The sequence below is a fragment of the Euphorbia lathyris genome, chromosome 1, assembly GCF_963576675.1.
Source record: "Euphorbia lathyris chromosome 1, ddEupLath1.1, whole genome shotgun sequence".
Classification (NCBI taxonomy): Eukaryota; Viridiplantae; Streptophyta; class Magnoliopsida; order Malpighiales; family Euphorbiaceae; genus Euphorbia; species Euphorbia lathyris.
Genome location: NC_088910.1, coordinates 39,555,770 through 39,572,981, shown reverse-complemented (window position 1 = coordinate 39,572,981; position 17,212 = coordinate 39,555,770). Strand labels below are relative to the sequence as shown.

Sequence of the window (17,212 nt, the reverse complement as noted above, 5' to 3'; positions counted from 1 at the left end):
CCGAAGACCTTCTCACATCCAGGTCCGCAAGCACACATGGCATGGCAACAACCACAAAATCCGTTCATGGGCCCTAATCAGCCGTGGTATCCTGACACTGGAGCCACAAATCACATGACAGCAAATCCGGCTCAGCTTCAACAGATGCATCCCTATCAAGGCTATGATACAGTTCAATTTGGCAACGGTCAAAGTTTGAAAATTTCTCACTTTGGAAACTCTCATATCAATAATCTGCAAATTAATGATGCCTTGTTTGTTCCTAAACTCACTAAATCCCTTTTGTCAGTTCAAAAATTTGCTCGTGACAATTCCTATTTCTTTGAATTTTGGCCTAACCATTTTCTTGTGAAGGACCAAACAACTGGGAAAATCCTGTTACGCGGTCCGAGTAAAGATGAAGAAGTGGTTTGGACAGGCTGAGAAATCTAGTGTAATTTCTCATATGCAATAAGCCATTCAAGTGGCATCAACTGAGTAAGCTCTTCCCTGGAGATCTGGCGAGGGATTTGTACAATTGTTGGATTATCATCTTCTTCCGCAATAAAAAAAAACAAGGCTTCAGATCAAGTATCCTGTATTGGCATGTCAAGTGTATGATTCTGGAGTCGATAATGAGTTGGTGATGAACTGTTGCTGCAACAGCTGTAGAGGTTTGTTCAGCACCAATTAGTTGTACTTGAATCTTAAAGGTGGAAGGAATGGTTGGGTCATGTAATGAAAGGTTGAAGTTTGGAAAAAATGTTAGAACAATACTACCGACATTTAATGTTTTTAAAACTATGTCGATGACAGCATGTTCAAACTTAAGAAATTTGGTATCCAATACGCTTACTCGTGCTGTAACTGGGAGACCCTTCCTACCATGAAGAGCCAAAATAATACGTACTGCCCCAAAATGGAAATGAGAGTATCCTTCTTGCCTCCATTTGGAAATGAAAGAAGTAGGAATCTCCAAGGTGACATATTGTTTTGTACTGGTAGCCTTCACTAATACCGTTATAATTTTTTTTTGTTAAAATCCTAACAACTAAGTCTGTAACATACATTTTTTTTTTGTAAAATGCTTAATCTATCACTATGTAGTTACAAAACCAACTATAAATGTACGAAAGTTTATTCATAAACTTATTTTAGAAGGTCTAATGCGATAGTCAAATAAACTTTTTCAAATTTTTAGTAACACATGACTAAAATTGATAGTGCTTGAAAACGTTGAGACTAAATTTATAATATTCCATACATTAGGGCTAACTTTAAAAACACTAAGTTCAAATTTGATCCTTATCCTAAATATTCTAGAAACTTCTCATAGACATTTAGCCCTCGGGAGGAAGTTAATGAAAGTTAATGGAAGTAAGTAATTGAATGTAAACTTTTAAATTAACCTTATTCGGAAGCTTATTGTTGAGAATAAAGGAAAGTTAATGGGGGTTAATAGTTTACTCTCATTAACTCTATATCTCTAAACTCCAAAACGGGGATTAACGGAGTAATGTAAATTTTTAATAGTTTACCTCATTAACTTTTATTTATATTCCATCAACTCGGTTAAATTTTAATCTTCATTTACATCACTTCCATTTTCATTGCATTTAACTCTTCCAACTCTTAGCTCCTTTAACCTTGTAACTCCTCAACAAAGGGTTAGAACCAAATTAATTATATTTTAGTATATTAAATTGTTGAGTATAATAAAATTTTCTAGAAAATTGATGCTTTCTTTCCTTTCCTCTTAGTTGTGTAATGTTTACGTCACAATGGGCTCCTCTTCTTCTCATGGGCAAGTTTGAGCTTTACACTCACATTCACAGTCACGGCCATTCCATGGCAATCTCGACCAGATATTCTCTTGTATTCTCAGCCAGAATCCACTCTTTATCCATCCTCTGTCTTTAATTAATTAATTCTCTTTCTATTCCATCACTTTCTCTCATTTGAACCAGAAACTGAATTACTCAATTATTGTTTACTCCACATTCAAACAATCAATTTCCATGAATCCCCCTCTTGATTTCAGAGACATTCAGGATAAGCTTTCTACTCAGTTTAGACCTTGGCAACGTTCCTTTCATTTCTGGGTTCGCGCAATTGATATCTACACTGGCTATAAGGTTCCTCTCCACCCCTTTCTATTTCAATCTCTTTGATTTTTATTGGGTTTCAGAGTTTTTTTATTGGATTGGGGAATCATCATTCAGGCGTTTCAACTTCGAGTGAGTTTTGTGAAGGATGTTCAAAAGCAGGAGGCAATGTGGGAAAGGCAGCATGAGTTGGCTGCTGATAAATTATATGACATGTGCTATGATCTTGGTGGATTCTTCCTTAAGGTATGAATTGTGTTTTCAAATGCTTTAATTCAATTGCATGTTCGATGTTACTTCAGAAAGACTTGAATTTTTTTGATTCAAATGAGTTCAACTGTTGTGTGTTCAATTTTCCAATTTAATTGTTTCGATAACTGTAATTTGTAAATTAGATTGCCCAAATCGTCGGGAAACCTGACTTGGCCCCAGCTCCATGGGTAAGAAGGCTGGTTACACTTTGTGATAGAGCTCCTGCAACGCCATTTGATACAGTTCGACTTGTGGTGGAGGGGGAGCTAGGTCGAAGTGTTGGAGAGGTTTTTGAGAGATTTGATGTAGAACCTCTTGGCTCTGCTTCAATTGCACAGGTAATGCATTTTTTTCTCAATATTCTCCCATATCTCAACTTATTGGATGCACTTCAATCCCTAATTCAATATTGGAAAACCAAAATCTCGCTATGGAAGATCACTAGAACAATCTTCAATTTTTTGGCCGTACCTCTGCTGTGATTATGAAGTTAAAACTTAAAAGAGTTGGTTGTTTTGAAGAAAGGCAATTGTATTGTGGTATTATTCCTCATTATACATAGTGGTTTCTTCTCTTGTGTGAAGTTGGTGGAGACGTTAATCATTACTAGATAAACTTCAAACATCGCAGTCAAGGAAGACGTCTTGCAAGATATTTTGATAAGCTGTTAGTTGCTTTGAGTTTCAAGAATGAACCTAATGTGAAGCATAAGAGGATTACGATCTTTGGTATATGACATTATAATCTTCTGAAAATCTAGTATAATGTAGTAACTATTAAGTCATATCTGAAAGTTACACAGAAGTGTTGATCTGCCATAATGTGCGATAAAATGTCGAACGTCAATAGGATATTTACTTACCTACTAAATTTAAGTAATGTAATCAATCTATCTTTTCTTTTATCAAATTAGGTTCATCGAGCAAGATTGAAGGGTCAGAAAGATGATGTTGTTGTCAAGGTATGGATATGGTGTTTAATTGAAAAGAGTTTTCGAGGTATCAAGTTAACTCCCAAGTGTATAATAGGTGCAACATCCTGGGGTTCAAGAGCTGATGATGACAGACATTCGCAACGTACAAGCATTTGCCTTATACATGCAAAAGACAGATATCAAATTTGATCTGTATTCTGTGACTAAAGAAATGGAGAAACAGGTGCTCACCTTTCCTGTATTGGTATTCTTTTAAGATATGTTCGTTGTTTTTCTTTCTGTACTTCTGTGTTTTTTCCTTGTTTCAATTGGCGAAGTGAGCGCTTGTTCGAGTTGAGGAAACTAGCCATCTGAGGACAAACATCCTTGATTCCTTTGAGCATAATAGTTTCTGAAAGCATGGCCGCGATTCTGTGAACATATATGTAGAAATGAAATGAATAGTTAAAACAATATAACAAGTACGTATCAAACTATCAATTGAATTTTCTAGAATAGCTGGCTTGCCACTCTTCTTTTCCAATAAATTTGGGGCATTTTGCTAAGTTATTGGAATTGTAGGGATCGAACCCACAACCCCACACTTCTTTTTGGAGTGTGGTAGTCACCAAGCTATTGCTGGATGGTTGGCTTTCCACTTAATTGTGCTGCTCTAGAAATGAACTATCACCCTATGGTCTAAATTTCTGAAAAGTTTACTTGTTTTACTTGGACTATAATTTGTTTTTATTCTTCAAACCTCTTGAGATGATATTTCAATTTCTTATGCAGGTCAGCAGGTGCATTGTTTTGCAACTTTCTTTTTTTAGAAAATCAATTCTTGTAATTTTTTGCTTTTCTGGTTTGGAGAGTTAATTATGTAATAACTTATTACATTTTGATGTCTCAAACTTATTCAGCGAACTTGTTCAAGTAAAAAAATAATAAATAGTCACAATAAATTCTTGCAGTTCATGATCAACTTTGAAGCAGATGACGTGCAAATTTTAAGAAGTCATATATGATCACAGCTATGTTATTGTAACATACACTTATCTTCCTCATGTTAGCACCTAAATGCATTTGGTGTGGAAAATGATACAAAGTTGAACCACATCTTCTTGCACTAAAAGTTTGGTTTAAGCTGTACATCAATTATTAAGCTAGGTAATTGCGAAAAAAAGGACAACTTTTTTCTCTTAGAAGGGTTGCATCCAGTGCTAAATTGAATGGTGACCTGTGAATCATTCTTTTCTTCAGATCATGGTTTCACTCAGATCGTGTAGTTAAGGTTTTCTCTAAATAAATGATTTGAATAGCGTTGTGAAATGCATAGTCCATATCAGAAACTATAAACTGCCTGGTATCTGGCTTCTTCATGTCTTATAATGTTTGGATGTTTTTCTTATGCTGTTGAAGATTGGATATGAATTCGACTTCGTGAGGGAGGCGAATGCTATGGAACAAATACGGAGTTTTCTGTACAAGAATAACAAAAGAAGTCCTGTTATTGTGCCACGATTACTGAAGGATCTGGTCACTAGGTATGTAACTACAAATTCATGAAGATTATTTAGTATGATGAATTTAATTTTCATCTTTGCTTGAAACTTCATGATGAGACATAAAGCAGCTTGATTGTAAACTCTGGTCCTGTCTGTTTAAAGTTCGAGAGATATTTTCATATTGCCTTTCATATAGCTGGTAATGACAAAACCATTGTTTCCGTTGCTGCTATGTATTTCTCTCTTTTGAGATGCATTTTTCTGAGGGATGGAAGGTATAAATTATTGAAATGTAGTTTATGGATATCTTGCATAGTTTGGCCTGTGCATTTCTTTTCATGGGATGGTCTGAAGCACGGACACGCGATAGACCTAACGTATCGCGTGTCAGATACGTATCCAATACGGATACGGCCGGAAACGCCTGGGATACGGTGTCGGGGCCGTGTCCGTAATATCGGAAAGTTGGACACGCGTATCAGTGAAGGATACGCGTGTCCCAGAAAAAAAATATCGATTCTTCAAATTTGAAAAAACAGAGGTTCAACTTCAATCATCGATCGTTATTTGAAATAGATTTGGAGAGCAGGAATAGGAATATGCAAAGATTATGTTATATGTATGTGCAGAGAAATTAAGATCAGAGGTAACTAAAAAGACATAGTCCGTGAGAGCAGTTACAGATTCATCAATCTTATCAGAAAAATTCACTGCAGAAAACCAAAGGATAGGGGGAATTAATGTCAGAAACTCCTAATTAATATGTATTTATTTAGTTATATTACAAAAAATCATATATAAAAATATATTTTTAATATTTATAAATGTGCCCCAATATTTTTAATATTTACACGTTTCTCCCACGTATCCGTGTCCTTTGTTTTATAGAAATGACGTTTCCCGTATCCGTGTCCGTGTCGGATACCGTATCCGTATCCGTGTCCGGGCAACATATGGAACTAGTAAGTAGTTGATTGTTTTGTTAAGGTTTTATTGCTTTATAGGAAATGGATGATGAGGGCGAGCCTTGGCGCAACGGTAAACGTTGTGGTGGAACCCCTCCCCGGACCCTCGCTTAAGCGGGGACGAGTAGTGCACCGGGCCACCCTTTTTATAGGAAATGGATGATGCACAATGACCAGCCGAAGAGACAATCATGTTATCTACCAAGAAATTATAATGCATCCTTATAAAAGTTACAGGAACAGGGATATATCTTGCTTGTGACAAACTCGTGAGATTCGCCATCTATTGATAGACTGGCATTTTTTTACTTCTTGCTTAAGATCATAAGCAAATGATCTTTTTTTTTTAATGCATGTCCCAAATTTTGTTCCAAACTATTATTTAATTTCCTTTTATATGATTAGTTAACTTTCAATATTCCCAATATACCTTTATTTGTATAGTAATCAAAGAAGCATATTAAATTATAATTAGTTGTCTCTCATATTTATATCTCGAGATATTTTTTAAAAAAGATAAAAGCTATTCTTAGGCATTATGATAGAAAATACCGATACACAACCTCACAACAAGTAAGTATTTCTCAATGACAGTTCACACAAACACTTATAGAGCAACTGATGCTGATATTCTTTGATATAAAAAGGTAGGAAACAAATAGAAGAAGAAAAGCTGGAAAGATAAATGAATTGAGAACTCTCAATTCCCCTCTCTACCCAAAAGTAGAGCCTCTGCTGCACTAAGCAGCCATTACCGATAACAATATTCTCAATACCCTAAAGGATCCCCTGACACATGTTCTTATACTCCTTATTCCCTTTACAGCTCATCAATTCCAAAATAACTAACTCCTACTGTTAATTACCAATATGCCCTGTATTACCCTTGCTCCTCCTTGTGTATACTCTCCACACTTTGGGCTTCCCTTGATTAGGGTCCAGCACATTAGCCCTGTTAGCCCGATCTCTATCAATACCGCCTTCCTCAAAAGCAGTCTTGTCCTCAAGACTAATGGTTGGAAATTCAGCCTGAATTGTAAACTCATCTTCCCATGTAGCACTGTCAATTGGTTTATTCTTCCACTGAATCAGCCATTGGGAAATGGTATCCCCATGTTTTTGGACAATCCGTTTGGCCAGGATCGCTGCAGGGAGGGACATCTCAGAATCGTCCAACTTCAATTCCAAGGGAAGAGAAGGGACCACAGTCTGTTGATTGCCCAAAGCTCGCTTGAGCAGTGAGACATGGAACACCGGATGGATTTTGCTAGAAGGCGGTAGTTGTAACTTGTAAGCCACTGCTCCCACGCGTTCCAGAATGGGATAGGGACCATAAAATCGAGGAGCGAGCTTAGGACAGATACGACGGGCCACAGATTGCTGTCGGTGGGGGCGGAGTTTAAGAAAGACCCAATCGCCTACCGCAAACTCGACGGAACGTCTTTTTTTATCAGCACTGAGCTTCATTTGTTGTTGAGAGTGCCACAAGTGACGCTTTAATTGACGAAGTGCTTCATCTCGATCATGTAATTCACGGACCACTACTTCTACTTCAATCTCCCCGGGAATAAACTGCGTGATAGTGGGAGGTTTACGGCCATACACAACCTCAAAAGGGGTCATACCCGTAGAACAGTGGTGAGTGGTGTTATACCAATATTCAGCCCATGCTAACCAATGACTCCAAGATTTCGGTTGTTCAGCAGCAAAGCAACGAAGGTAAGATTCAAGGCAACGATTAATTACCTCAGTCTGGCCATCCATCTCTGGGTGGTAGGCTGAACTGAAACGTAGACCGGTGCCTTGAAACTTGAAGATTTCTTGCCAAAATTTGCTAAGAAACAGCGGGTCACGGTCACTAATAATTGAACTCGGGATACCATGTAAACGAACCACTTCCTTCATAAACGTCTCGGCAATTGAACGAGCTGTATACGGGTGGCGGAGGGCCACAAAATGGCTATATTTTGACAGGCGGTCGACCACAACCATAACAGCCTCAAAACCTCGAGATTTAGGCAGCCCTGTCACAAAATCCATTGAAATCTCATCCCAAACGACGTCCGGGATAGGGAGTGGTTGTAAAAGGCCCCCGGGTGCTAAAGTAGAAGTCTTGTAACGTTGACAGGTATCACAATTTTGGACAAATTCCTTTATAGTCTTTACCATCCCCACCCAATACATGCTGGCTGCCATTCTCCTATAAGTTCGGTAGTAGCCGGAGTGTCCCCCTGTTGGTGTACTGTGAAATTCGGTGAGGAGGGTTGGAATCCACTTGGAAGTAGCGGGTATCACTAACCTGCCCTTGTGGTATAATATACCATTTTTGAGATGGTAGCCTGGCTTGCTTTGAGGATCACTGTCAAGAGCAGAAACAATTGATTGTAGATGAGCATCATTTTGACTTTCAGCCAGTAATTTCTTCCCATCAGGCCACATTGGAGTAGACACTAAGGTCATACATTCTCCCCCTTCCTGTTGTCGGGATAACGCATCAGCAGCCCCATTATGCGATCCTGGTTTGTAAAAAATGTCGAATTGATACCCCATCAGTTTGGCCAGCCAGTTCTGTTGATCAGCTGTAGTAATGCGTTGGGTAAGCAAGTGACGAAGACTTTTGTGATCAGTATACACTGTAAAGCGTTGCCCGAGTAAGTAGGGTCGCTAATGTTGAATGGCTAGGACCAACGCCATTAATTCTTTTTCATATGTGGATTTAGCCAGGGTTCTCTCTGATAAGGCTTTACTGAAATAGGCTACTGGTTGTTTCTGTTGTCGCAGAACAGCTCCGATACCAGTACCCGAGGCATCACATTCGATAGAAAAAGGTTGAGAAAAATTGGGTAGAGCCAAAACCGGGGCAGTACTCAACTTCTCCTTGAGAATGGTAAAAGCAAGCTGAGTGTGAGAATTCCACTGAAAATTGTTCTTCTTTGTCAATTCTGTAAATGGTCGTGCCAACTTCCCATAATCACGGATAAACTTTCTATAATAGCCCGTTAATCCCAGAAAACCACGAACACCCTTCACGTTATGAGGGACAGGCCACTGTTGAACAACACTAATTTTCTGAGGATCCATAGCAACACCCTGTGCAGACACCACATGCCCCAAATACTCAACCTCTGACTGTCCAAATGAACACTTCTTCTTATTAGCTTTAAACCCATGTGAGTCCAAAACTTGTAGCACTTGCGAAACATGAGTGATATGGGACTCCCAAGACGGGCTGAAAACCAAGATATCATCAAAAAACACCAATACAAACTTCCGTAACCATGGCCGAAACAGTTCATTCATCACACTTTGAAAAGTAGAGGGAGCGTTGGTGAGCCCGAAAGGCATGACCAAAAACTCATAATGGCCGTCATGAGTCCTGAATGCTGTTTTCTCTTCGTCTCCAAGCCGCATACGGATCTGGTGGTATCCGGATTTTAAGTCGATTTTAGTAAAATATTGAGAACCACTCAACTCATCCAACAATTCCTCTACCACTGGAATGGGGTATTTATCTGGGATGGTGACCTTGTTCAATTCCCGATAATCAATGCACAACCGCCATGACTGATCTTTCTTTTTAACTAATAACACCGGGCTAGAATAGGCACTGGAGCTAGAGCGAATTACCCCCTGTTGCAGCATCTCGGCCACTTGTCGTTCAATCTCTTCTTTCTGTGTGTGGAGGTACCGATAAGGCCGTACGCTAATCGGTCCTGCTCCTGGTTTGAGGTTAATGGCATGACCATGTTGTCGCTGTGGGGGAAGGCCTTGAGGGTCTTGAAAAACCGATTGCCATTGCGTCAGAACGGATGTCAATGCATGTTCCTGTTGTGTAGTCAATTCCCCCGGAGTCACGACTTCTGCTTTGAACAGGCCCCCTTGTGTGCCCTGCAACCAGGTATGTAAAGAAGCAGAAGATTGCTCATGATCCTTTTGGCCCTGCAAAACCACAGATTTTCCCTCATGTGTGAATTTCATCAATTGTAAATCCCAGTCATGAACTACAACCCCCAAAGTACGTAGCCAAGCCATTCCCAATATCATGTCCAGACTTCCCAACTCTAACACCAGAGCTTCCACAGTACAACTCATCATATTGAGAGTTAAAGAGAGTGACTGACATTGTCGAGTGATAACGATGCGATGCCCATCTCCTAACTGTATTCCAATTGGTGCCACAGTAACACATGGCAGCCCTAAGGCTTGCACCAATCGAGAGGAAACAAAATTATGTGAGGCCCCAGAATATACCATGACGACAACTGGAATCCCCTGTAATTCTCCCTGGAACTTCATTGTTGACCCTGACAATACGGATTGGCCGGTGAGGGCGTTCAATTCTAGACGGCAGCACTCGCCTTCTTCCACCCCTGGTTCCGGCACATCTACAAACTGCTCGTGACCTTCCTCGTCTGACTCCGTTTCATCAATGACAATGAGACGCAGACTACCTTCTGTACAGCGGTGTTGGGGACTATATTTTAAACCACACTTGAAACATAGCCCGCGTCGCCGGCGCTCTTCCATCTCGCGCATTCCTATTTGACGGTCATGGGTTGGCCGATCGTTAGGTTTAGATGAAATAGGAAGAATTTTGTGTTCTGGGTATTTGAGATTAGTGGAGGCTCCATGGGTTTTTGGGTCATACCCAAATTTTTTATCCACACCATATTTGTCACGGGTCCCATATGTTTGTGGATTATGATGCCACGTGCTGGTGGTTACATGCCCAGAAGCAACACGTCGAACGTCACCCCCTTGATAATGAATCATCGTTCCCTTCTGCGCACTTGTCATCGGCGGCACTAAATTGGAGGATTCTACATCTCTCGCCATCCGCATAGCATAAACCCTAGTGGCCGGCCGCATGATCCTGACCCAACCCTTGATTTATTTTCGTAATCCATTGATGAATAAACCGAGATAATCCTCATGGGGCTGGGTGTTCAACTGAGATGCAATTAATTCAAAGGCATCGATGTATTCCGATATCGTTCCCGTCTGTTGCAGTGCCGCGAGTTCTTCCTGTGCGTTGTACATGGTGACACAACTGAATCTACTCATGAGATCAACCTTGAACTGCTCCCATTGAATTGCCGGAAAAGAACTCTGCAAAATAGAAAACCAGTGAATGGCTGGACCATCCATACACATCTGCGCATTTGGTAGACGACGATGTGGTGGAATCTCATTGACGCTGAAATATAATTCGGCCTTGGTAATCCAACCTCGGGGATCGTGGCCAGAGAACGCTGGCAACTTAACCTTTTGAAGAGAGAAATTAGAATCGGGAAAGTGATTAGGTCTCATGACAAACCTCATTTCTGGTGCTGTTTGAGAGTAAGATTGTCCCTGAGGAGAGCCCTGATGAGAGAAGCGTCCATGAGAACCACTAGTTTGCACCTGAGTTATAGTCGGTTCCCTGTGCTCTGAAATTTTTGGGTCCTCTTCTTTTTCTCCCATGGGTCGTTTGCCCAACTGCTTCACAACACTTGTTAATAGAATCCTCAATTCTCGCATATCCTGTTGGAGTAAGTCGAACTTCTCATCCCGACCTAAATTACGCTGGTGTTCAGCCTCCATGTTTTGTTGAATGGAGGAAACAGAGCGTTTCACATCATCCAGCTGTGTTTCCATGGTGTCTAACATCTCATCGTGATTTTCTATCCTTGCCTGAAGTGCACCATCGACAGTCTTCCCCATCTCTCCAGATCCGGCAGGTCGGACCAATTTGATAGAAAATACCGATACACAACCTCACAACAAGTAAGTATTTCTCAATGACAGTTCACACAAACACTTATAGAGCAACTGATGCTGATATTCTTTGATATAAAAAGGTAGGAAACAAATAGAAGAAGAAAAGCTGGAAAGATAAATGAATTGAGAACTCTCAATTCCCCTCTCTACCCAAAAGTAGAGCCTCTGCACTAAGCAGCCATTACCGATAACAATATTCTCAATACCCTAAAGGATCCCCTGACACATGCTCTTATACTCCTTATTCCCTTTACAGCTCATCAATTCCAAAATAACTAACTCCTACTGTTAATTACCAATATGCCCTGTATTACCCTTGCTCCTCCTTGTGTATACTCTCCACACTTTGGGCTTCCCTTGATTAGGGTCCAGCACATTAGCCCTGTTAGCCCGATCTCTATCACATTATCTATCGACTTAAGCTTTTGGGTTGAATGGTTCCTTGATTAGAATCATATGCTTTTATGATGTATGCGTTGAATGATTCTTGACATGACATTGGAGCCTCTTAGACTAAGGGGTCAAGGGTTCAAATCATGACAACACTATTTATTGTTTTCAACACATGGTAGAGTAGGCATATATTGTACATGGTGAAAGTCCAAGGGGCATTTGCATATAGGAGTGTGTGAGAGATAGTATATAAAAGTTATTATTGGGCATTATTTGGCTCTTGGTTGAATGGTTCCTTACAATTTCTACTTTTAATATTTTGAATTTTTTTATTGTGGCTAGTTTAGGTATCTCATTGTCTTTTTTCCTATAAATCGAACTATGCAACATTAATGTTATTGAGAGCCGAAATACATGCTCATCTCGATAGAGTAAATTAGGAAATAGAATTAGAAGTTCGTCTCAAAACTATATTAACCATATTTAAATAGTGTGTATATTAAGAATGGAATATCTTTCGAGGGATGAAGTATTAATTATGTGATACATTATTATATGTTGTGCCTTCATTTCCATGGCCATGTGTGCTCTTATGACCATTTATTTATCTTAGACCAAATGCTTGTAACTTCTTCATGTCTTACTTCACAAATGGCCAACAATACTTATTATGTAGGAAAGTCTTGGTGATGGAATACATTGATGGAATCCCGATCCTGAATCTTGGTGATGAAATGGCTAAAAGAGGAATAAATCCTGGTGGTAAGATTGCAGCAACAGCAAAGCAGTAAGGCCCTATAGATTATCCCGGAGAAAGCATTATTCTTTTTGCAAATGGCTTTGTGCTTATTTTCCCCATCTTGAATTGTAATTGGATTTTTTTTACATAATTTTTATGGGAGCAAAATTTGTTCCAGTTAATTTTGTTAACTAATCACTTTCTGTATTCTCTGCGGGCTTCTCAAAATGTCAAAAAGCAAATAGCATTCTCCCTCTGAAAATGGTGAGGAACCATGACACACTTGCTAAAAATTTTGTGACTGCAGGAACATACTTAAAAGTCTTACATTAGCATATGGGCAAATGATATTGAAGAGTGGTTTCTTTCATGCAGATCCTCATCCAGGAAATATCTTAATCTGTAAAGGTTCAGAGGCAAGTCAGTAACTCTTGTGCCATCTTCCTTATTCTTGATCTGGTGTATCCTTAATTCATAGTGTTGCGACTATTGGCTGTGTTGATAATAAAGATGCTTTTTCCAATTTGCAAGTAGATTTGATTTTGTGATTTTCTACTGAACTCAGGTTGCCTTGCTAGATTATGGCCAAGTGAAGGATCTACCAGAACCATTGAGGCTTGGGTATGCTAATTTGGTACTTGCAATAGCTGACAATGACTCTATAAAAGCATCAGAGAGCTACAGGTAATCATTTCAAATCGTAGTCGCTTACTGAGCATTTTTTTTTTGTTTTTGAAAATCCAGTGAAACTAAGGTCTAAAATGATGGCCCCTTTCGTACATCTATTACATTCCAATCTTCTGCAGTTATTGAACTATTGAACTTGCATTTTGTTCACTTTTTTTTTTGTATTTCTTTTTCTAGGGAGCTTGGCATAGATACGTTAACCAAATGTGAGAATGAGCAAGAGGAAATGCTTAAATTGGCACAGACAATGTTTGATACTAAACTGCCCCCTGGGGTAGTGATGTTGCAGCCTTTCGCGGAGGAGTCTTCGATTAAAAAGATTGCAGTTCAGGTAATCGTCAGTCAGCAGTTAAATAGAAGATGAATATCTAATATTCATGCCTTGACAGTGAGACAATTTGTGTCCTTGAAAGAAGATGGAGATAAACATTTCAGCAATGCAATGCAATTTCATATCCCTTGCACATTATCTTTCTTATTTGCTTGCTTTCTTAGTAGGCACTTTCAGTAATTTATGAATAGAGAATTACATAATTATTTTATAGAAATTTAATAGAACTGGACTTAGCTTGATTATTTGTGGACTTAAAATAAGGTTTGGCTATTGCAGGGTTTCCCAGAGGAACTGTTTTCAGTTCTTCGGACAGTGCATCTTTTAAGAGGTTTGAGCGTTGGCATTGGAATCAATTACTCTTGTGCAGAACAATGGAGACCCATTGCTGAAGAAGCGCTCTTCCGCGCTGGCAGATTAAAAGGTGTCTCTTCTAAATCCTAATTACTACAAAAACCAGGAACCCATTATTTTATGGAATATATTTAATCATTTTTTTCATTTTCTCACATGGCATAATCTTTTCAATACCGGGGATGACTCTGTTTAGCATGGATAAAATGCAATTATAGACTTTATAGTCACTCAACTTTGGCTATTGCTATTGTTTCTAGACGGTCATAGACTTCATTTCGTGTCGTAAAAATAACTTAATATTGATCAAGTTGTTGTCGTGTGACCGAGAGGTCACGGGTTTGAGTCTTAGGAGCGGTCTCTTGCCAAAATATTGGCAGGGGAAGGCTTGCCCCCAATACACCCTTGTGGTGGGACCTCTCCCCGGATCCTTGCTTAGCGGGGATGCGTAGTGCACTGGGCAGCCCTTTATTGATCAAGCTACATTAGATAAGGTTTTGAGCTATACGCCGTCTGAACTCATTTATTGTTATATGACAATAAAAACACACCAATTGTGGTCTATAAACAATAATAAATTGAAGTTTTGGATATTTCTATTGCTGACATGACAACTTTTAGGACTTTGAGGTGGCTTGAGTCCGTAATCAAATCATGTCATGTCAGTTTTTCGGCATAGTCGTGGTCAAAACTTCACAATATCGACTTTAATGGGACAAAAATCAAAACTGAGATATTTGTTATGATATAAGTTGAAGTTTAGTGACAGGAGTAAAACACTAGTTGCTGCTAACTGTTGAATTATGATAATTTCAGATAAAGATCTCAAGAGTAAGATTCGTAATCGGCGTTCGTTTAGAAGATTATTCCGAAGAGAGTGATTTGACTAATGATAAATTAACTGGTGAGAGAATAGGTATGAAAATCACAGCAGGACTGATTCCTTGTTCTGCTTCTGTATTATTTATTTATTACAGCAGTGCTTTGTACCATGTTTTAGAGGTTCATAATTCTCCATTAGTTTAATTGTATTGTATGATTAATGAATGCTGCCTTTTGGATTGTATTTGATTTTTGAGGAGCTAAACTTTTGTACAAAAAGCTGTTAAAGTTCCCAAAATAAAATTTTCAACTTCATGTGAGTGACCTCTAGTTGAGAAATATATAGAAAAAAAAAAGATTCCAAATGAGAAAAAGTATGAATTCGCTCTTAGATTTTATTCTTTTATTTGGATAAGGGTCAATTTTGCTCCTAATTTTATTGGAGAAGTCTAATTTTGTTCTCGTTGTATAAATTAGTCTAATTTTATTCTTTTTAATTCACTTAACACAAAAACGTAAATATTCATATCATTATTATTAATTGCTATAATTAAAAAAAAAACACATTTATAATACAAATATTGCTAATTAACAACTATAGCGCACGCAGAAAACTTTAATTGGGAAAGGATTCACCTAAAGGGTACCTGATTTGATGAGCCACAAACCAAGAAATCAAACAACTATAAAAAAAAAAAAATATAAATCCAACCAACTTTAGATTTTTAATAATTGATATATTATTATGTGTTACTTTAATAAAGTAAAAATGATTTTTCACATATAATAAAATAAATAATTCTTTGTGCTTCAAAAAAATTTTCTTTATTTATCATACTTAAAAGAATACCATAACAATTCATTTTCATCAAAAAAAAAAATAAATAAAATAAATAAAAATATCATAGCACTTCATTAGTTTATACTGTATATTAGGGATGGCAACGGGTAGGGTACCCACGGGTAATGCCATTTCCAAACCCTTACCCTTTTATTTTTTAATTACCCGTACCCGTCCCATTACCCTAACGGGTATACTTTTTGCATCTCATACCCTTCCCATTTAATTCGCGAGTACCCGCGGGTACCCTTACCCGTTAAGAATCAATAAATAAATAAAAAATTACAAATTTAACAAACTATAAATTTAATAAATCATCAATCTAAAAAATTGAATAAATTGAACCTTAATTAATAAGAATAAAGTAGCTTAGTGGTATCACTCAATTGTTGAAAAATAAATGGTTGGGGTTTTTTTTTTTTTTGAAAAGGAGTTTCATTAATGAGCCAAAGAACAACAATAGTTCAACATAGAGAACGAAATAAAACTTGGAATAACATCATAAAGAGTCAGACTCGCATTATGAGAAGCGGACCTAGCCAAAGCATGGGCCACGCTATTTGCTTTTCTCCTAATAAAACGGACAGAGAATCCGTTATTATCTTCAAGAAGGCTCTTGCACTCTGCAATAATATCACCGAACTCAGAGTTGTCAATTGCAGTAGACCTAATAGCAGTACTGGTCACTTTGGAATCAATCTCTAGCGTAACATTCTGATAGCCCAACTCCCTAATCCATTTGATCGCCTGTAAGAGTGCAAAAGCCTCTCCCTCCCTGACATCCATAAGGTAATCCACTGTGTTTGTTCTGCCAAGGATGAACCGCCCTATTGAATCCCTTAGAACTGCCCCCATACATGTCTGATTAGTCGCTGAGAAGAGTGCCATATTCGAGCAGCATGAGAACGTGCCCATCGGTGGTCTGTGCCAAAGTGAATCACACAGGGAGGCAGATTGAGGTTGTCGAGTTCCGAGTTTCAAGGCTTGTGCCTGCTGCCAGTCCGCTTGGCAACGCATCCCGCCATGCACGATTTCAGCAGGTGTCATGGATACCTGACGCCATAGAAGTGTATTTCTGGCACGCCACCAGCTCCAAAGAGTAACCATAAATTTCTCGACCTGTATCCTACCTCCGGACCTGCACATAGCAAAGAAAAATGCAGAAAAATTTTCTGCATCAGCAGCTAATGCAGTGATAAAATGCAACAGTCCCGCCTCTTCCCAAACCTCTTGCAGCTTCGGACATAGAACAAATAAATGCCAGGAATCCTCAATATCCTCAGAGCACATGACACAAGATTCACATACATCAACACCTTTTACTCTCAAACGAACTCTATTAGGTAAACAGTCACGGACAAGACGCCAGCAGAAGTACCAGACTTTGTAAGGGACATTTGCTTTCCAAATGGTTGGGGTTTAAATTTCATCTTTTACATCTAAAAAACAATGGTATTTATTAATATAATTTTTTTTTATGACGGGTAACGGGTACCGGGTACCCTAGGGGGTATTCCCATACCCATCCCATTACCCTAACGGGTAATGATTTTGATCCCATACCCT

The 17,212-nt window shown here is 38.7% G+C and overlaps 1 protein-coding gene across 1 annotated transcript; it reads left to right on the top strand.

Annotated features, from left to right (window-relative positions):
* The first annotated feature begins 1,751 nt into the window (after window positions 1–1,751).
* LOC136229093 (uncharacterized) lies at window positions 1,752–15,120 on the top strand. The gene is made up of 12 exons (XM_066017663.1): window positions 1,752–2,114; window positions 2,202–2,330; window positions 2,480–2,674; window positions 3,250–3,297; window positions 3,365–3,493; window positions 4,669–4,793; window positions 12,549–12,659; window positions 12,919–13,027; window positions 13,177–13,295; window positions 13,476–13,629; window positions 13,909–14,053; window positions 14,800–15,120. The coding sequence occupies exons 1-12, from the start codon at window positions 1,998–2,000 to the stop codon at window positions 14,862–14,864; spliced, it is 1,446 nt and encodes a 481-aa protein (XP_065873735.1). The 5' UTR covers window positions 1,752–1,997; the 3' UTR covers window positions 14,865–15,120.
* Window positions 15,121–17,212: the final 2,092 nt, after the last annotated feature.

Bases quoted from the DNA above. Each gene is read 5' to 3' on its own strand.
- LOC136229093 (XM_066017663.1), top strand. From the start codon at position 1,998: ATGAATCCCCCTCTTGATTTCAGAGACATTCAGGATAAGCTTTCTACT. The intron at 3,494-4,668 runs GTGCTCACCTTT...ATGCTGTTGAAG, and splicing joins CTAAAGAAATGGAGAAACAG to ATTGGATATGAATTCGACTT. The intron at 12,660-12,918 runs GTAAGGCCCTAT...TTGTGACTGCAG, and splicing joins ATTGCAGCAACAGCAAAGCA to GAACATACTTAAAAGTCTTA.